This window comes from Molothrus aeneus, chromosome 2 (assembly GCF_037042795.1).
Source record: "Molothrus aeneus isolate 106 chromosome 2, BPBGC_Maene_1.0, whole genome shotgun sequence".
Taxonomy (NCBI): Eukaryota; Metazoa; Chordata; class Aves; order Passeriformes; family Icteridae; genus Molothrus; species Molothrus aeneus.
The window spans coordinates 41,602,570-41,624,650 of record NC_089647.1 but is presented as its reverse complement, the minus strand read 5'-3'; the positions used below and the strand labels follow the sequence as shown (position 1 = coordinate 41,624,650).

The 22,081-nt window shown below is 39.3% G+C and overlaps 1 protein-coding gene across 10 annotated transcripts in view; it reads right to left on the bottom strand.

Annotated features, from left to right (window-relative positions):
• GRIA4 (glutamate ionotropic receptor AMPA type subunit 4) overlaps positions 1-21,779 on the bottom strand; it is a 215,252-nt gene extending 193,473 nt beyond the window's left edge. For 4 of the 10 annotated variants that reach the window (XR_010783133.1, XM_066544749.1, XM_066544750.1 and 1 more), the window contains exons 1-2: positions 21,541-21,778; positions 20,234-20,392 (exon numbers count right to left, since the gene is read on the bottom strand). Coding sequence is in view for 9 of the 10 variants with exons in the window: in XM_066544749.1 (XP_066400846.1) it covers positions 20,234-20,392; positions 21,541-21,628 (247 nt within the window). In the remaining variant the exon portion in view is untranslated. Of the gene's footprint in view, positions 1-20,233; positions 20,393-21,540 lie in introns of all 10 variants that reach the window. The other 6 variants (XM_066544745.1, XM_066544746.1, XM_066544747.1 and 3 more) reach the window with 5 other exon arrangements.
• Between the last annotated feature and the right edge of the window lie 302 nt (positions 21,780-22,081).

Genomic DNA, 22,081 nt, shown 5'->3' with positions numbered 1-22,081 from the left:
CTCTTATCAGTCTTTGACAGGTGCATTTAGGTATTCTTGGGTTATTGCTCTAGGACCTATTAACCTATACTGAGTCCAGATTTCACCCTTTACAGTCAAGATCATGCAGGGATACTTGGGGCATGTAATTTAATAGAAACCTCCAGAAAGTACATAGTTTCTCACATCCTCAATTTTTTTGCCACCCTTAAAAGAACTCCTCGCTGAAAAAAGTAAAAGTTTTGCTTTATCTCCTAAGCATAGAAAAGCAGACATTGCATGCCAGGATGGCAACAGAACTGCTGTATAATGTATTTTTTCTCTATTGGTTGTTTCCTTTGCAGGCTGCTTCTTTTTCTGGGTTCCCAGACAACCACAGGACGTAACTGTGGACTTGGCAACATCTACATTAAAGGCAATTTTACTGCAAAAGATATCAATAGATAGCACTATGGATTTTATTTTTTGACCTCTTATATTCCTGACCTCAAAAGGTCCAGTTTTCAGCCGCCAGCTGTGAAAAAATCTTTTCCTGCATCATCACCATGATAAAAAAGCTCAGAAGATGAAAAATAACTTTTTGGTGTATCTGTGCACCACAGAACTTTGGATTATACTCTTGAGTTGTACAGTGGTATTGAGCATTGGCTTCAATGGGACCATTACAGTAATGGATGGGAAAGTAGCAAAGATGCAGCACTAACACTCAGAGATGAGACACCAAGGCTTTTTCTCTCCAAACTTTTGAATCTATAGCGTTTGGCCAAGATAAGGTTTTGGCCAAGATCCAGTGCAGGGATCCAGTGCAGTTTGTAAAAGAATTGAAAAGAGCTTCTGGTATTCAGCCAAAGCCTCTAGTTTCTATTAGTTCTAAGGCTGCCTTTCTTATTTTAATATTCAATGCTTATTTTTCGTTTCTTGCATGGTACCCCAGCGTGCAACACAGTTGCTTCAGCCACTAGGGAGAAAAATACCTTACCTGTAAGAAACTGAGCAAAACTACACAGAATCATAAAATAACAGAATTTTTTATGTTGGAGGAGACCTTGCCTCCTTTTTTTTTTGTCCTGAAAAAAAAAAAGAATGTGCCAAACATCCAAACAAAAAGAAAAAAACACCAGTACTCTTAAGGTCATCAGCTAAATTACTCTGCACTAGCAACTTAATTATATCTCTAAATGTGCAGTAAATGTCTTTCGGTACTCTTATACCTTTTAGAAAGGTCTGTTTTACACAGAGATATCTGGTAAATAAATCAGTTCACTAGTTCTGTGTCATAAGACTCCTACCCTTGCCTGGGAGGGGGAAACCCATAACACTATCTTGTCCACTTAGGTATCTAGCACATCAGCAAGTCTGTGGAAATTGCCTTGGCATATGTAGAGTGCAAAACAAAAGGTTTGGAGAGGTGAGGATATGCAGGTAGTATTTGCCATTCTGGGAGGGTCCCGTGTACCAGTGTGTCAACTCTTTTCACCAGTTCCTGGAACAGACAGAACATTGTCACTGCACCATCCTGACACGTGGTATTATCACACCACTCCTGTGACGCTAATGGACAATGCCAAACCATGGCCTTCCTTCGTGACAGTGCTCTGTGCGACTCGGTGTCACCAACCCAAGCTGGCAGTGAGAACAGGACCCCCCAGCTCTACAAAACTAGAACTGCTCACCAAGATCTGCAGTGGACACAGTGGAGTAACTCTGTCCTACCCTGCCTGATAGGGCGTCTCACGTCTGCACTTCATTACCTACCAAGGGTAATAGGCCGTTAGCTGAGGAGAACAGAGCTATTAATGGATTCTGTACAATATAATGCTTCGTTAACAGAGCTCTCAAAGAAATCAACAACTTCAAAACTCCCATAATCAATCCAATTTCATCTGATATATGCTCTGTCAAATTGCATTTCAAAAGGCTTTTATAATACTGAAACTCAGTTATCTAATAACAGCATTAGCAATGTTAATTTTCTAATCAGAACGCAAAATCATTAATTAACCATGCCTTCTTTAACCGAAAGAAGCTGCAGTTCCTAATCAGTAACCCTACAAATCCTTTGATGTTTATCCATAGAAAGGGTACATTCTCCTCTGAAAATACCTGTGAGGCTTTCATTAGTGCTGGTGTTTGCATTGGGCATAAAATTGCTTCCCTGGCTCTGCGCCTCTCCCATCCTTCCATCTCGTGCCATTACCTACAGCCACAAGAGGCTGATGCTCAGTAGCATGAGGAGCACTCCCAGGTGGTCCTCGCTTCCTAGAAACAACACCCAGCTCTCCAAAGACACCTCAGGTCAGTCCCAGCAGCCCAAAGATGTTGGTTTGCCATCATGTCTAGCACATCCTTATACTAGCACAGTGGTACATAGAAGAGCCTGTAACTGTAACAGGATTGGGAACATGCCCCAGAGTAAGAATGACAATTTTGCCTCAGGTAAAGGACCCACCTATCTCCACTAGTGTCCAGACATCAGTAATTCCTCTGAATATTCTCCCAGCATGAAACTATCTGCATTTACAACTCCTGATTACAGCTTCTGAGTGGTTTGGACTCATGGATCTCTGCCAGTGCACAGCTAATTTGAACTTGAATCCATGCAAACTGTTTGCATTCCCATTTTTCTTCAGGAAAAGGTCCCATAGGACTACCACTTGTCATGCAAAACCACATCTGTTTGTTGTTTCATTGTTTGTTTGTTTGTTTTGAATCTGCCACTTAAAAATTTTGTAGAGAAAATACAGAAAAAATACATGAAATAAATAGCTTTAATTTACACCATTATTACTTAAACTCCAAAAGTTCATTCGACTCTCTGGAAACAATTGTTTCCATACTTCACTTGTTATTAAAAAGTCAGTAAGGACATAAATTTTCCTTCAAAACAACCCAACAATAAACAGAATATTTTCAGATTTTTTTTTTTCAGGTAAACATTATTGTGTGAGAAGCTTCCACTACATATTTAATATATTATTAAAACAGAAGTTAAAAACAGAATAGTAAAACAATAGTTCAGCAACTGTTCTTGACATTTACAATCAGGGAATTCATTTTCCTGGGAAACACTGTGCTCCATGCTCCAGGAATATACCCTTTAAATTTGATGATAAACCAACTAGCAATTGTACATCCTACTAAAATTAAATGACAGCTTTAATGTTTCTAGGGAAAATAAAACATACTGCTAAGGCTATAAACTTGGTCATGACAACACTGTAAGATAAAAAACAAGAAAGTATACACAAGTGTTAATTTATTTTCATAATAGTAGATTGCCATGTAATAGCTTATTTGCTCTTTTAAAAAATCCTCTTTTTCAGACAGAGCATTTACAGAGAATGAAGACAACCATAAAACACACCCATCATGAAGTTTCTTACACCTATATCTAAATAAGTAAATGGCTCTCAGACTGTGCTCCATCTGTCAAGAAGCTAGTGAAGGAACTTAGTCCCTTCCAAACCTGCTGGCAACTGGTTCCTTAGCCTCAAGCAAATATTTTACTTTGTTTTCCCCATTTGTAAAATATTTGTGCTTTGGCCTGAAGAACAATGAAATATCCTGAATGCCTTGTTCAGCTAAGCATTTTGAAGTAAGTGTGCTTAACTTTACACATACATATAGTTGCAAAGGCTTTGACATAATAGGTTTTCTCAAAAAAGCACAAGAACTTTTTTTTTTGAGATGAGCCTTGAAGAACATCTGTAACTTTTGTTTTAAAGTCAACTTGCTAAAAGCATATTGGATGGATCATAAAGTAATGATTATTTTCACTTGTAACTGATAGGGTGTAAACTCTTTCTGAAGTACAAAAGTGCTCCCTTAAACTCTCAGACATGGGGAACAGGACCACGCCTGACATGATTATGCCATTGATTTCCTTCTCTTAAACCTTTTTGTGTATTTTCAGTCTATAAATAGCAGATCACTGCTGTTGAGAACATCTAATTAAAACGAAATTTCTCTGTTTGGCACATACAGGAATAAACTGTTGGAGATTGGACCTCGAGTCATTTTGCCATGGTATTTCCCTAGCAGATGCTATTGCACACACAGCATACATAGCTGAGCACTGAATCTTTCTAAAATTTGCAGCTGTCCTGGAAACTGGAAAATAAGTTGGTTTTGGCTGATTTTACTTATTTTACAACCAAAAATGGAACCAGAAGTTAAAGTCAGTTCACCAAACTACTGACTCCATAATTGGGTGAAACCATTTATGTGCTTCAGCAGAAACCCTACTGACCTTTTTTTTCCAGACAAAATAAACTGCGTTTGACATTTGGTGATTCAGTTGGGAGAAGAATTCAGCCCTGTTTTTCAGAAAAGTGAGAACAACATCTCCCATTAGCTTTCTGGCTGATGGAACAGTGTGTGTTGTTAGCACACCACTAAGAAAAAGGATATTATGAACAAACGAAGAATTTCCATTTTCTATCTCCCACTACATCTTTCATTTAAAATGGTATTCCAAGCCATGGACATATATACTGCAGAGTTGCCATTTATTCACCTTTAGGTTAAAAGCATTCCTAGTTATAATAATTACCTCTAATGATCTAAAATTATGTGCTCATCATTTTCCTATAGCTGATTACTTCTCCAAACCCAGCCTGATGGTTAGGCAATCGTGTGCTTTGCTATCTAGACTCAAGTTACAGCTGAGTATGCGATATACTGAATATATATCACACGTCTCACATGCTACTTTTAATTTAGCCTGAAAAAAAACTGTTGAAGCTGGTGATTGTATGTCAACAAGAGAAAGACTGTGAAAAGTTCATTACCTAAACGTGGTTTTATGTCATTAAATCAGTGACATATCATCTATCATACCACCCAAACTGATAAGCAATTCCTAGAATATTTATCATTAATCAGTTAGATTTATATATTCAAGAACAAATGCAATGGACATGGTTAAGAATTTTTTTAAATTTAATTCATCTGAAGTTTCAGTGGTTACTATTAAGTAACTAGACAAACATTTGACACAGAGCATACATAACATCATGGCTGATCCTGTAGCTTTTGCGTTTAACAGCTCACATTGTATTTAAAGCTTCGTTTCAGAATTCTGAACATTTGTGATGAATGTACATTTGTCCTATTTCCAGCCCCTCTTCCTGGAATGACTTTGAGAGTTCAAGACAAATAGCTGCAGCAAGACAAAATGGAGGAAAGAAAAATTCTACACACTCTACTCCAGCATCTATTACCTATGCACCATCTTCCATTTATCTTTCTTGTGCTGCAAAGCCAGCCCAGTCTATTTGTCTACCTCCTATTAATGAATTATGAATACACCTGATAATTAAAATTCAGTATTTACAATCCTGGCTGTGCACTGGCAAAATGAGTGATTCAATGCTGTAGCTCTGTGTTAAAAGCAAGGTATGCAGATCTCCAGGTCTCTGGCAGCATTTCATTTTCTTGCTAGAGACACTTAGCAGACACACTCTTATGGCATGGCCACAGTATATTAACCCTGAAGAGCAAGAAGAAAACCCACATAATTTCAAAGTATAGAAACAAGCACCAGTTATTTTGCTTATTAAAAAGTCTAATCCAACACACCTGCCCTGGTGTGCCTCGCTGAAATGGGAAGTACCAGCTCTGCCCACATTCACCCACTTTGGAGTTTTTCTTTTTTTTTCAATATTTTTTAAGGTTTATGCAGGTGATTCTTTATTATTAGTTTTGAATTTGAGATAAAACAAAACAACCTCCAAAAAACAACAAAAAAACTAAACATCAAAGCTAAACTATCATCCCAAGCAAATCTGAAAGATCACACCCGAATGTTCACATCTCTTGCTCACACTTGATCGATCGCATCACTAACCCTCTTCTTACAAGGACATACATGTTAAAAGGATATATGCTGCCCCCTCTGCAGAAGGACTTTCCTTCAGATCACACTTGGTCTTTTTGACTAAAGAATGCAGAAAATACAGCTGGGAGGTACAACAAAAAAAAGAAATATATTGTTAGCAGGTTCCTTTCATGAAGCTTGGTGGATGTGATGGCCCAAGAGGGAAGGAAGAAGGAAGGGCAACACCACATCACTACATCAGGCAGTTCACTGGGACTTCACTCCACTCATCTCCTGCTGCCTGTTCTTGTTTTTTCAGGGTGCCCTTCTTACTGCCTAGACCCGAGAGATCTGCCTCTTGAGATCCAGAGTGTGCTGTGTGCAACACCACAGACAATGACAGAGGGGTAAGAGGGGCAGAACAAGCTGCTGAAAATCACTACCATGCCCTGAGCAGCACGTGGGGTGGGACAGAAGTTACTCACTAAATGCTTCTACAATGCATGTGCACATTCCTGAATATTAGAAAACAATGACTAAGCTGAAATAGATAAGACAGCACCTAAAATACAGTTAAATATACTAGTTGCTGGGACAAATTTCACTTTGGTTTTACATCTCTACAAATTCTGAAAACTGCCTTAAGTCTCTGCAATGTCTCTGGCGTTCCCCTCCTGTGAGGGACAGCAGAGCACCGAGCCAAAGCTTTGCCCCAGGAATTTCTAGCTGCTCGTTTTTTGATCTCACACTGGGTGCTCTAAATAAGCAATTGGATGAATATTACCACAGAGTTATTATTTCTGTCATAAATTTTCAAAACTACCTATATGAATAACTGTAAGCCAAAGTCCTTCAGGGACTGGCATAAATTCAAAAGCTGTCTGAGTGCTAGATTTAGTATTTCAATCATTGAAGTGGATGAAAGCAGTACAAAAAATATATGCGCAGAAGGACAGCTGTCTGTCAGCTATACACATTTACAGAGACTTCTGGGCAACAGTTTCAAACAGAAATTAACAACTTGGTCTAAGTAAAATAACTCCCATCCAGGCTTCCAACAGGGTATTGGAATTTACCCTGCCAGGATGTGCAATGCTTAAAGTACCCTAAAGTCTCTTCCTGAAAAGCATCTCCTAGAGGTTTTCAATTCTCCACATAAAGCCAAAATACAGCATTTTGAAGGTATTTAAATGTTTTATAGAGCTTTCTCTACATACAGATGGAAGAAACCAAGTAGGATGTTTTTGCATGTATCTGCAGCTCTACCTAAGACACTATCCCAAAATGCTGTAGTGTAGTCTCAGTGACTTGTTCCTATTATCCCAAACCTCCTTTCTTGGGTACAAACACTGTCAACCAAGTGCATCATTTGGAACACAAGTAACAATCCTAAGAAAAAAGTCCAAGCTCCAAAAACTAATCTTGGTAGAGGCTGTACTGGATGAAATGTAGATGCAAGAGTAAAAGGCGCAAATAAGGACAGGGTCACCATCTTCTGCTCTCCTCATGTCCTTCACAAAGCCAAATGGAGATAGAATTAGCTGGGTAAACACAGGTGTGGTGGAAATGAGATATTCCAGCAAACCTCTGCTGCAATCCTTTGGGACCCCTGTAGGGTGTTACAAATTCCAGGGGATTACAGCCAAACAGACATCAGGGACCAAAACATCCGTTTGGTGAGGATGAAAAGAGAGTGAGAAGTATTACTGTATAATCTCTGAAATTGCCTTCCATGCAATGATGATAACCAGTGGTAAAAGCATTTCATCCAGTGCAGCACCAGGAATGGCCACATCCAAGCTGCCCTCGATGGAGTTCCACTATGGGTAACAACTGGCTATACAGGGAGCAGAATTGTGGTACATCCTGGATTTTAGGAAGTCTGAGGCCTTATTTTCTCTCTTGAAGTCAAGCATCAGGACAGACACATTAATGCAAGTGACAAACAATTCTTTCAGTCATCCATGCTACAGATGCAGAGAGATAGTCTGCTTTGCTCCTGGCTGGTTTTGAATGCTTCCATCTCTGCTGAGAGGTAGAAAAAGGGGCAGGTTCCCACTAAAATCTGAAATTGTTCATTATTCTCAGTGTGGAAGGTCTATATCAACAAGTAAAATAAAAATCCCAAACCCTAGGATTTTAATGAGTTTTCTATTTTTGTCTCAGTGAAAAAACTATAGCACCCCTTTATTCCTTCATATACCGTAAGGAACTTACCATCATCACAGCACTAACAATACATACAAAGTTTTGAAAGTTTGACACTGAACCTTATAATTTTAGTTAAATGTGAAACACTTTTATTGAGGCCAAGAAAAGGCCCTGAGGGATTTTATTTCAGTAGTTAGAAACTGCTAACTTACTGTGCCAATAATCCAACAGTTTGCAGACAATACTTTCCCAGACAGGAAGGCAGTACATTATTGTAATGCACATCTTTTAAGAAATAAACAAGCTTAAAGCTCTACCTGTGTGTTAAATTTTTGGTGGCACACACTTCACTCTCTTAACTAGTACTTCTAAGACCTACATGATGTGCAGTCAAAAAAGGAAGTATCTTATGTAAGCATGCTCCCTCTGAACTGGAGAGATTATCCTTTAATGTTCTCCTGTCTTTTATGAGCACAAGAGGAAAAAAACTCCTTCTTTTATAGGCACAAGAGGAAAAAAAACTTCTTCATGGTGCCGATTCTTCTCATTCACATTCTCTTTCGTGACTTCATTTGTGCAGTCAATTGCTCACAGACGTGAATAGGAAGGTGGCAGTACAGCCCTGCTTTAAAATAAAAGGTAGCAGGAAGGTAAGGCCCTGGAGAGCAGTTTCTCAAGGTGATGCTCCTGAAAGGGGATATCCACATCTTTTCAAAAGGGGAAACATTATGCTGGATCTCATTTTAATTTCACAGACACTATATAAGGGCAAGGAACTGCAAAAATTATTATTATCCTATTATTGTAATTGCTCAAAGGATTTTCTGCTAGTCTCCCATTTAGCATAGTATGTGAAAGGCTGACAAAGAGAACATGATTAAGTTGTAAATCTCTGGTTCCTGCCAGCTGTTTTGAAGAACAAGAGATTCCCATCATAAACAGTAACCAAAAGAATGATGGCCTTTCTGGTCCTTTCATCAGGAAATTAAAAAAAACAGTAGTCCTTCAACATCTGTTAGAGACCCAGAACAGAACGGAGGGAAGCAATCCAATTCATCTGCATGAGCTGTTTTTTGTGGTACAGCACCACCACTCCCTCAAAGTGTTGACCACGTTGAAGTCCAAGTCTGACTTGGGGGGAGTAAGACAGAGATGGAAACAGGCAGAGTTTTTCTGAGGTCACATGAGCATGCAATTTCTTTTTTGTTTGTGACCAAGAATCAAATGCTTTATGCTCTTTCCCTTTCCTTCCTTTCCCTGCAGTAGTTAAGCTGACAGTTATCTGCAATCAATACATTACAGGAGCTAATAAGCTGCTGTGGCTTCTGGTGCTGAACCCAGAACGACAACAGCCTGTCCCTAGGTGTAGGGTAGGACTGCGACATTATGACTTTGCTTCTAGGATGCCTGGATCCTCTTCAGTGGTGCAGAGCATGGGAAACACCATGTCAACTGCTTCCACTGGTGGTGCTTCTTGAATACTGCTCTCATTTTGTCATGTAAAGCTGGGGCATGTAACAACAAAAACCAGAAGACGAGAAGAGAGAAGGAGATACCTGATGGAAGCAAACAGAATTTTCTCTGTGTCTCTTGGAAGAGTATTTTTTAATCTTGTGCTATTCCATAACTCCTCCTGTGCTTCACTGGATGTCTGGTCTAGGTGTTACTCCCTCTCTGTACTACATTTTCAGCTTGGCATAACCAAATGTTCACCTTAAATCTTTTCAAAGTCATGTCAGCTTGCACCCACTATAATGCCTGGTTCACAAGCACCAGCCACACCTTCCAGATGTTTCCAGAAGCAGAAAATTCCCCATGCAGCAAGTAGTGCTTCATGCTCCATGTGAGTCCGTTGTCTGCGCTCTGAATCCTCTTTCTCCAACACCAAATAATGGTGTTTCCTTAATACACAGCTCCTGATGTATCTTGAAGCCCTTCTCCCACCCAGCTGGGTGGCCACAGAGGGCAAAGAGAAACTTCTGGGGCAAGATCTCAAACTCTAAATTAAATTCCTTACTCTGGGTAATCTCTCATTTCTGCAAAGGTGCCTGAAGAACCAGGGCAGACCCACCTCCCACCTGGGCTCCAAATCATCTCACGCAGCCCCTGCCGAAGCCTTGTCAATTACCTGCTGCACACATGCATTTGCATTAACTGTGCCCATTCTTTTTCTGAGTTATCTGAAAAGACCTTTACATTTTCCAGCTGATTTCAATAATAACTGAATAATAAATAATTTAAGCAAAGCATTTAATGGATGGAGTAAACAGAACATTGTAAATCCAGCTATTACTACAACACAACAATAATTAATTGCTGAGGTCTTTTGTTACTATTTGTCCCTGTTTTAGGGACTTAATAGTATCAGGAAAGATATTGGTATCAGGAAAGATGTTATTCTTTCCATATACATCTGCTATTCAGAACTCTGCAACAGATCATCAAAGACAGCTATGGGAGCACTTCTTGTATTCCTTTATTCAGTCTTTTGCTTTCTGCAAATATTCTTGCGTTTTAAATCTCATTCATCATCATGTTTGTGTTCACGCTGCAATCTCGTCTGACACACAAAGCAGATGAAACTAGGGATTTCCAAAGCTAAATTCATAACTCTTGATATCTTAAGCTAACAGCCCAAAGCCTCCAGGAGAAAGCAGTAATAGATTTACATCCTCTGTGGCTCATAGAAAGTGAAATGTGTGTAACACATATGACCATTAAGTTGTATTTGTAGGTAGCTGAGTCAGTGAATACAAATCATGAGGATTAGCACACATTTGTTAGCAAAAATTTACTTAATGGTCTTGGAACACATTTACCAAGCTTATATCACTGCTGCTTCAAGCCACAGTCCCTGCTGGGGTTAGGAGATGGTTTTTTTCTTACGAGGGAAAAACCCCTACCATTTGTGTCCACCCTAAGCATTTTTCAAGGGAACTTGAAAAAGTCCTCAGTAAGTCCTTACATGTCTTTCCATACCTAAACCATGCTACTAAGGGTGTCCCAAGCCACCCTTCTGTGCTGGCAAGACACAGTTCCAACCATACAGAACAAACCTCAGGGGCTCTGGGAGGTGCACAACTCTGAAAAATCATGCTGATTATGGTATCCCTCTAAAGTAAAAGCCAACAATAAACCCAGTAGACTTCTTCCTTTCCTACTCTTTATGGCTCCCACATTCAACACAAAGATGCTGGGTGACATATCCCAGTGAAGTGTTGATGACATGACAATTTACCTGAGATTTTTGTTTTGTCTGTAAGACTGGATTTATTTGGGAAAAAAAAAAATTACAGGTTGGATAAAGGTATTGAGGCTGTCTGACAAGCATCTTGATGGTGCCACTGAGTGACCAAAAATGGTCCCACCAAGCCTTAATCTGTGGACATTACTGCATACTATCCACACTCCCATTCACTTGGTGACCTTTCCTTTTTCTTTGTTGAAGCAATGATGCTCATAGCAATCAGTCAACATTTCCTCCCCCAGACTGCTCTCACATCCTTCCTCATCACCTGCAAGGACTTCTAATTTGCATCACTTCCATTCAGCACCACACCTGACCTTCCAGACACACACTTTGATGGGATCTATGCAATCCCGCAGCAAATGCCAATGAAAGTCCTCCCAATACACCTTTTATGCTCTTTTTCTTGAATCTTTAATCTTGAGGTTGGATCTTTGTTTGTGCCTCCAGACAGCAACTCTAATTATTAATTTATCTATATAATAACATGTCACACAGTATTACTCTGCTGCTTTTACCTGTGAGAAGCTGACCAAAGATACTGATTTTTAAACAAAGGACCTGAGAAAGAAAAACCCCTGACTGGCTCTCAGTTGGAGGACACACAAACAGCTAGATACAGAGACAGTGTTAACAGGGTATGGAAACAGCCCCAAAACCCAGCGTTTTACTTGCCTTGTGCTTTTTACTTGGAGGGGAAGTGAGAAAAGCTCCTGAGTCAGCCAAGAACCCATGACTATTGATTTTTGAAGGAAATTATCCTTCCAGCTGCAGTGTTTTTGAAAAGTCCACTCTTAAACACTCTTCTCCATTTAAATGAAAGGAAATTACCAAGGCTGAAGGCCTTTATTAGCAAACCTCTCCAGGATAGATTCATACAGAAAACCTGGAGGAAATCATTGAAAGACAATCCTACACTACTCTGCTGAGACTGAGGGTCTGTAAAAGCCTCTTCCCTTTTCTTCCCATCAACTTAGGTGAGAAAACAGAGTGCTCCGTTTATTGATCGCCATATACTACTTAAAAATTATTATAACTTTCTCTCCTGAATTTTACATGAATGTATCTGTGTTTGATAAAATCTTTCTCCCTTATACTCAATGTTTTCCAGACCTTAACACAGCATCATCCAGATCCATATCTCACATTAACTAGTAGCATGAAACACCTCTACTGAACATCAGGAATATTAAAATAGCACAAGAAGCTTTTGGGGACAAATAATACGCTACATTTTGTACTTTCTTTTCTACAAGTATTTCCTCTCTTGCTGCTTTTTTTACCTTGAATATCTATTACATGAATTGCTTTTCCCACTGGGAAAACAGATCTGACCCTGACATGGTGACATCAGTGAAATCTCTAACAAAAAGAAATCGTGGAATGGTTTGGGTTGGAAGGAGACGTTGACTATAATAAAAAATTAAGCATAACACATATCTGAGAAAGAAAGTAACAAAAAATGATTATTTTTATAATAATTCCTCACCATTTTGAGTGATAATTTCTAATACTAATATATGGATCATCTTTTACGCCACAATGTGAAGATGTAAATTCCATATCCTTGAAATCTGTGGCAAGCAAAGCATAAAGGTTTCAATTCTTTTCAGCAATTAACTCTCTGTCTGTGAACTTTCCTAAAATTTGATGGATATGCACTAGGCGTATCTGAACTTTACATCAAGAACATAAAATAAAAAATAAAAAAATGAAGCAAGTAAAAAATGAAGTTGCATTTTTATGGATTTAAAAGTTCATTATAAAAATACACCACAGAAGCAACTGGAAGAGTGTGCATGCAGAAATGGCACAGGATCTACCCCACAGAGGGTCTGAAAGCAGAAACAGAGAGCTGCTATGAGTAGTTAAAAAATTATGTGTTTTAATACATCTTCAAAATGTGTTTAAAGCCTTTCCCTACAAACAGTCTAATAAATAATCTAGTGAAAAGTGTAAGTACTTTTTCTTGCTCTTGGGCTGTATTTGTATTTATGGGAAAAAACAACTGCATGTTGGTCATGAATATATTGAAAGGTACTGCACAAGCCTGCATACTTCAGGAGCAATTGCTGCATATAAATAAAACATTGAAGTAGCCTGTGGAACACAAAAAAACAGTAGCCCAAATGACTTTCTTTGTAAACAGGCAATTATGTACCAGGGGTCCAATTGCTAAACATTTTGGTTTTTAAAAATAACAGGAGTTAAGCAATTTAGTAAGTTTAAAAATTTGAGCTATGAGATGAAAAATGTGAACATATTGCTCTTGCAAATAAAGTGGATTCCTACTACTCCTTCTTTTTAAGAGGTCCCAAACTGCAATCACTGCTTAGGTAGAGCCCCTCTTTAAATCACAAACAGCTCTTCCTGGGGGGAAAAAACCTGCAGGACAAGGGCCAGTGTTTGCATTGGAGTTTGTTAATGCTAGCATAGCTGGTCAAAATCCAGACATTACAGTATCTTTTTTGTAGGTATCTGGGTATTTCCAGTGAGTTGAGTCCAACATAAACCTTAGCTATAGTAAGCTCTGGAGGAACTGGTGAAGAGGGAGGATGAGCCGGGTCTTTCCAATGTGTTGCCAGGACAAGGGTGATGTGTATGTGTCACCCTGGTTCCATCTTCTCACCACATGGAACCTGCAATTACTTGTACAAGTCAGCCAGACTTCATCTGGACTATGGGAAAAAGAGTAGGGAAGAAACACAGTCCTCACAAGGAAGTAGCAGCACCGACAGAAGACACTTGCCCCATGCATTATTGCACAAAGGAGGACAGATTTTCCCAAGTGCTCAGGCACAAGCACTTCCCAAGAGGAAGGCAGGGGCTACTACAGACTCTGGAAAATACTAGAATGTCTCTGAGTGCCAAAATGTAGGGTAGCCTTCCTATTTGAACTTGGGTGCCTGAAAGCAGACATCACTAATATAGAATTTTTGAGATAACTCAAGATATAACTGCATTGACAAGCAAATGAATTCACATCAACTTTGATAAAAGCCAGTAGGAATCTTTGTAAACCATAGTAACAACCAAAAATCTATGTAAGAACCTATACTAGATAGAGGAAGATGTTAAAACATCTGAGAAAAATTTTAAAAGTAAAGCAACGATGAAATTTCAAAACAAGACACTGTGATCAGATACTTTTGAGTAAATTTATTTCCCAAAATTTAGAACAATTTTTGATTTACACAGGAATAAATTATCTAGATTGACTTTGTGTCCTACCACATAACTTTAGTGTGCCCACCTCAACTGCAGAAGCAGACTTGGTGCTGTACTAGTCCAAAATCTTTGCCTCAAGCTAAGTGTCCAGAGGAATGGAAATCTAGAGAACAGGCCAATTTTCCCTGTAATTACACTGGTGCGATCATAGAGACATCTTCACTTTTGCACTAGTACAAATTTCATATCCTTAAATCACTCATATATTAAGGCATAGGAACGATGAGAAATGATAATTTGGTCCAACATGTTTAAATCCAAAGAACTTCACCTGCCCACAATCTGGAATTGCACAATTCATTGTGGGATCTAAAAACTGTTAAGAAATCAAAGCAGACGTCTTCCCCTCTCATGAACAAGCAAGTCTCAAAACAATCAAGACCTAGAAATGAAATGCATGACTTATTTTGACTAGCATACAAACTTAGATCACAATGATAAAGCTGAAGTTAATCAATTTAATTTACTTGTTACAGTGCTTTGTCCTACACACGAAGTACTGCACTGCTTTGCCTTCTCCAAAAGGAATGAAGGAACACAGCCTTTCTTATTAATCCTCTGAAATGAACATTAAATTATTTCTATAGGCTACTATAAAGCTTTTGAGTTTAAAGTTTTAGTCAGTCCAGTAACATGCTAGGACAAATGCCAGGGAAATGAATGTTCTGGATTTTCAGGGTAGAAATCTGACTGTAGGTCAGCAAAGGCCCATCACTTCTTTTCCCAACAATAACCCTGAAAATTAAAACCAGACTCGGATGGACTGGAGATATTGACAGTCGATCTCTCTGTTGTATGGCTATTTACAAATATCACATTTAGAGCTATGAAACTCTTTGAATATGGATGTTCTTATTTCTAAAAAATATACAGAATCCTTCTTATGGTAGATGACACCCAAGTACACACACGTTCTTTGATTCCATCAGCAAGTGATAATAATAAAAAATGTTAAGAGAAATTGTTTTCAATAATTGAAGTCTAGCTTGAGATAAATTCTACATATTAAAGCAAAACACTCACTTCAGAAGGATTTTTGTAATTGAACTTATCTTAGAAGGGTAAAATTTAATCCAGTTCCATCTTTCTAGCTAAATGGTACACTCTTTGCATTTGCAGTTAAAACCTGACTGTATGATAACTCCCAACACACTCCGAACTGCATCCTTGGGAATACTGCACTGCTCTCGATAGCAAAACACCATTCAGCTGTATGAAACCTCACTTTCTAAATAAAGAACATCATGTTTTTAAATGACACTGATTATTCAACCAAGGTTACGCTGCTATTGCTAAATTGAGTTGTAATTATAAAGCAGAATTAATAACCAAATTTAATGAAAATCCCATTATGATGCAGCTGAGGAAATCAAAGTTGAAACTCCTGTAGGTAAAATGACAGATAGTCACAATATAAGGGCAATACTATGTGTGAGTCTATTTCCTCAGCTTTTTGGAGTTCTCAGCAGAAAGTTAACTCCAAAATGATATTGCTTCTCCCCTCAGGAGCATGTACAAACCCAGAGACAAACACATAGAGAGGTGAGAGTGACAAGGGAGGCTCCCGTCTGACCTCAGGGCTGCCTCTGACCTCAGAAGATCTTCCCCAGGAACTGCATTCCCACTAGTGAGGCAGTATCAGGCCCTCCAATTTCAGGTCATCAACCCCACATAAATCTAGAGGGCACAAGAGTCCAAGGCACTAACTCCTGGAGAAAGAGGAAAGTTATTCCAAGATACAAATTTATTTATTTCAGTAGGCTTTTCTTCTCATTCATGTGGCACATAAACAAGATTATGCTTTGGGAGGTTTGCCTCTACTGGGATTAAAATCTAGTAAGAATAGAACTGTGCAGAAGAGGAAGGAAGGGTCTCATTTTCCCTAAATTACACTTATTAGGTATAAATTCATCTCAGAATACACATTAAGTCAAACAGACTCAAAGAGAAAAGCTTTACTTTTAGTACAAAACACTAATGAAAGACTGGAATCAATCTCTCTTCATCCCCTTTAGCTTAATTCTGTGCAAGAACTGCAAGCTGCTACAGATTAAGGATTGTTCAAACTTCAACAGAAAAATTCTCAACCACAAGAGCTGAAAGGCAAATAGTTCTTTGTAAAACCACAGCACTATCTCTCATAAGTACTCAAGCATGTTTAATGTTGACTGTGTTGCTGAGATATACTAATGTACTATATAGATGGTGCACGGAGGGAAGAAAATTATTTTGCATTCAGCTAAAGAATAAATATATACAATCCCCTCCAAAAATCAATGTATTGCTCCAACATCTGAAATCAAACTGAATGCAGGTAGATTTCTAATCATGAGCAGAATTTTCTGCTTTTAAGTGGCAACCAATGTATGCCAATAGACAAATGTTTCAGCTCTGGTGTATTGTGTTCTGATGAGTAAGAATCTTGTACTATTCATGTTTTTGAATAATTTCAGCTCTGTCAGTAAGAGGGATTCTCTGAATAATGTATATAGTGCAAAAGAAATGAACAGAGTTTAAATAAAACACACAAATGTGAAGGGAAAAGAAAAAGGACTGAAATCTCCGAAGTGATATAGATCAGATCAATTTTGATAACTCACAACAGATTCTATCTATTAAGGCAACCTGTTTCATATGCATTCAAGATTTAAAATAAAAACACTAATGTTTTAGGCCTGTTTGAAGAAAACAAAAATGCATAAAATAACCATTGGAAATTAGCTATGACATTGAACACACAAAATTTTCCAGTTCCAAAAGTACTCCTGGGTGAACATTTTGATGGATGTTTTTAACCTAGTGAAAACAAAAAAAAACATTAAAGTTTATCCAGTGTTGCAGTGAGTTACCTGCTAGTACGCCATCCATACTCCTTTGAAATAATCTGTCTACTGTCTCTGACACATGCAAAGGGTCAGGCCCTGAATCTTCACAAGTAACCTCTGCAGTAAATGGAAACAGAAATAGAGGAAACTGGTAATGTCTCAGAGCTTTATGCTTGAACTCACATGAATATTCATCTCGGTCCAGCAGCTCTCAGGCTTTTGTACTGTATGTTTGGGGACATGTGCTCTGAGTAATTCCTATGCAAACAGCAAGGTCCAAACCCACTGTTTCACAGCGGTTCAGCAAAGAGTTTTCAATTCATATTACCATGAAATCACTTAATTCAGAGCTGATGGTGGGGGTTTCTTTAATTAGGTTAGAAAAACTCACACATCTGCACTTTAGAAGCCTCTGTCAAGCCAGGAAATTCAATCACATAGAAGCCAGTGTCCTCCAGCTATCAGACAATTGATTTTTGCAGGACTCTGCTCACATTTAGCTTAAGGAACATGAGATATGTTCATTCAGTTGTCAGTTGGTTTGCCTACATTTCATTAGGAGAATATGTTGTTTAAAATATATTCTTCAGTAATAAAATGTTTTTAAAAAGAAGTAGTCAGATTATTGGCACAAGACTGCAAAACATGAAATAAATGCAAACTTGGACTAATGCAAAAATACATGTGCGTTTAAGTGGCAAGTAGAAACGTAAATAAGGCCTTTAGGATTACTTCTATTTAATACAGATGTACAGAATTTTATGAGCATACACACACATAAGCATACAAATTTAATTTTCCCTTTCTTCTCTGCCTCATCCCCATACTACAAGGATTCATCATTTCTAAAGCTATTAAATACTTGGGAACCGAAACTGGGTTCAGCTTAAAGAGGGAAAAAAAAGGATCAGGTTATGAATCACTATTTCTATAAATGACAGCAAACATAATGGGAGAGGTGTTCCTCAGTTAAATATAAGGCAAAAATAGCATAAGGTGGTTGGAATGAGAGAAGAATCTGCTGCAAATAGTGTAAATGAGCAAAGGTTTGGCCAAACACTTTTTTGAATTAAAGGTGTTTAGTTTTACACAGTAAAGTGGTCCAATTTTAGACAATTTTAAATGTGTGCAAATCAGAATAAATTCACTAACATTCAAATGGAAAGACTAAGCAAGATCCTTAATCCAAAATGTAGCAATAGCTTGAGAAATTGACAAAACTAGACACGTAGGCAGAATCTAGAATAATTGACTTAACTTAAAATTACTGATTTTAGTACACAAAAATTTTAGTCCCATCCCATTTGCTAAAAATTTAAGTTTAAAAACACTAGTGTGTCATTGGTCTACATGGAATAAATATCAGTGCTTGCAAAAGTTGACATGAACTGTAGTATTTTCTCAATGTACTACACCTGCACAGACGTGATTCCTTCCAGTTTCAAAGCACCTTTTGAAATGTTTTTGCCTTATGGAATTTGATACTGATTTCCACACTAAATACAACTAATACATTGCATAATATAGAATTCGCGCTTTATGGGACATCACCCTTTCCTACATAAAATGAATGGAGCCATTTTGGCAGCTCAGAAGCTTTTCCTCTTAAACAAGGTGGCAAGGTCATCTGAAACTTGAAGTAGCAAAGACTTGGACAAATAAATTTAGTAATCATACAATAAATTATTCATGAGAACTGCACAGCATATTGTATGTTTACATATTAAAAAATGCCACAGAGATGGCAGTGAGAAAGTGAAGAGAAACACAGCACATATTTTAAAGGCACGATGAACACTAAGACATTCTCCAGTATGGTTCTATTTTAAACTCGCTCAGCAATGTCGCTTAGAGCATCTACTTCCAGAGGCAATTCACTCTTGAATGGAGAGGAGGGATTGGAAAACTTAAGAGCTACAGAGGAAAACCTATAGAGTCCTGAAATATGAACATCAAAGTAGTAACGCTACTACAGTCTTCAGCTCTGCCCCACTGTACACCACTGTCTTACATAATAACATGAATTCCTTTTAAGAAGCCAGACACACAGGAAAATAAATGGAAATAATGCTTTGCCCATCTCAGAGATTAGGCATATCTAGTACATGTTTTAACCATGGGTAAGGATCCTGGGGTGACTGAAATGTAGCAAGTTCAGCTAATTATACATCACTTTTATCAAAAGAGAAATTAAAGAAAATAAATGTTACCTCATTTGTTAAGGGCATTTCTTGCTCTGTCTTCCTCTCATTGTGTATGTGCATCTGTGTGTATGTGGGTGTGTGTGTGTTTATAAAATATATAGTAGGACGACAATATTTGTTGCAGTTGAGGTGGTCTGTGAAATCAAGTAGCTCAGATACTAACTTGATTTGGCACCAATGTATGGATGCATAGAGACATATCCACAGGATATATGCATTACGAAATGGTAAGAGACATTTACAACCTAGAATATAAGAGCAGGGCTGCCTCAAGTGACATCACCAGATCAACTGCAGCATCAAGCAACTCAGATATATTATCCTGCACACCACTGCTTCCCTGTCTCCTTTCCAGCCATTAGAAAAGCATTTGGGAGCACAAACATCATCATATATTTTCAAATACATGCAAGGCACAACATGCACAGAAGCAAACAAAAGTGTGGGGTTTATGCACTTATTGACACATTCACAATTTTTCTTTACAACAACAAAATTCATCTCCATAGAAACAAAGAAGCAAGAAACTACAATAATACTGCAGTTTACTTTTTACTGAAGTAAATGTCACATCAGGCTAGTCAGCAGAAGGCAGGAGAGGGGATTTTGCTCCACTAAGGAACTAACGAGGACTGCTGCCCCTTTTGCTCTTCTGCAAAGGCTATCTGTACCGAAGACAGACTTCCTGATATATTTACAATGCAAGATAACTATGTGGTTTCCTGTTCTTTCTACTGCAATTTATGCGTAAGGTGGTCGGATCAGTGGCATGTTTACTTACAGGCATTTGTTACAGCGAAGCTGTTGGCTGTTTCAATGTTGTCTACATGAGGAACCAAATTAAAAGGTGCTTCGGATGCATTGGGGCTGGTGTTATGAAGAAAGATTGCTAATCGAAAAGCAGTGTATTCCTGATCTGTGTTCCTGATGAAGAGACCACCTACAAAAAACAGAAAAAAAAAAAGGGCAAAAAGCAAAAGCAGCTGGGTAAATCATTTGCAAGCCACTTACTGTCTTGTAAAACCGAGCAACTGTCTCTTCCAAAGCTGCACAGTAAGGCAAGTCCTAAGACTTTAATGGATAAGGAACTAATCGTATTCATAATCACAACCACTGCCTTTAAATCACCGTCCTCAATCGATTTTAACCTCCCTGATGCATTCATGCTTCTTTTCTGACTTCTCGGTTTTCAGCCTTTCATACATAAATACCCAGATTTGTCATGATTACAGTGACCTTTTAAAGTGTTTAGCCTCCATCTCCCTGATACTGAACACACTGGTAAATCAGCTGCTCAACAGCCTCTCACATTAAGTGGCGGGCTGATTAAGCGGAACGGTGCTTTCTAGATTAAAAAAAGGGAATACCAACTCGGCGTAGGATAATCTGCACTGAAGAGGAAGATAATGAACTTTGCTCCTCTGCAGCCATGTGCAGGCAGGGAGCAGCTCAGCCTTATTAGCAACATCTTTACAAGTCCACAAGAAATGATGCAGTGATGGAGCTGGGCTGGAAAGAATTCAGATAGCTGCATCCCATCCCAAACACGTCCGAAAGGAGGGAAGCAGGAGGCGATGGGAAAGGGGTGAGGATGGGGCACAGGACTAGAGGGACACACTTACAAAACCCTAAAGTTTCCAACTACAGAGAGGAACGAAGGACGGTGTAGCCTTTTGCCCCCCCCCCCCCCCCATCCCTGCCGGCTACCGCAACCTCCGGTGCTCAGGACTCGCCATTCCTTCGAGAGTCAGGCAAGAGCAAGGGCAGTCGGAGGGGGCTAAATCAGCCAAGGGGCATCAGCCCCGAACCCCTTCCTGCCCTGCCGACGCCGCACCCCCGGGGCTGGAAGGAGTTCTGCACAAGATAAGCATCCTCCTTCCCGCACGCGAACGCACGTAGAAATATTTACACACACACAGACACACGGAGGCACATACACAGAAACACGAGGATGATTCGTGCAGGCACGGAAATGGGATGGTGCTGGAGGAGATATCTGCAAAAACTGCCTTCAGAGCCACCTTTCCAACTCACTTCGCAAAGGACTGAACCCCTGGACACACGCACGCAGCCCAATGCAGCGCTTACCTATTTGCACGCTGCTAGGAAAAGCTCCCATTGCTAGTCCCCAAAAGCCAGAAAACAACAAGACAAGCTGTCTGCAAATTATCCTCATCTTCTCTTCTGCCTCTCTGTCTCGCCTTCTCCCGCTCGCTCGCTGGATGCTGCTTAAAGAGGCATCGAGGGCGAGGAGGATACACACAATACCAGGAATAAATTAAAAAAAAAAAAATTAAAAAAAGGGGAGAAAAAGAGAGGTTTCCTCCTTTTTCTTTTTTTTTTTCTCTTTTCTTTTTTTTTTTTTTCTGGTGGTTTGGTTTTAGAATTCGTTCGCTATCCTCTCCCGCTCGCGCCCTGCCTCTCTCCCGGCTGCCGCTTCAGCAAGCCATGCCGCCGCGGCCGATTTTTCCCGCAGTCTCCATCGCCGGGGAGCGGAGTGTGTCCGGCTGCAAATGTTGCACATGCAGAAGATGGTGGTGAGTTTGGCGGCGGGGGCAGCGTCTGGCGGAGGCGCGGCGCGGCGCGGGCGGACATGCGCCGTGCGCCCCCCCCGCCGCCCGCACCGCCG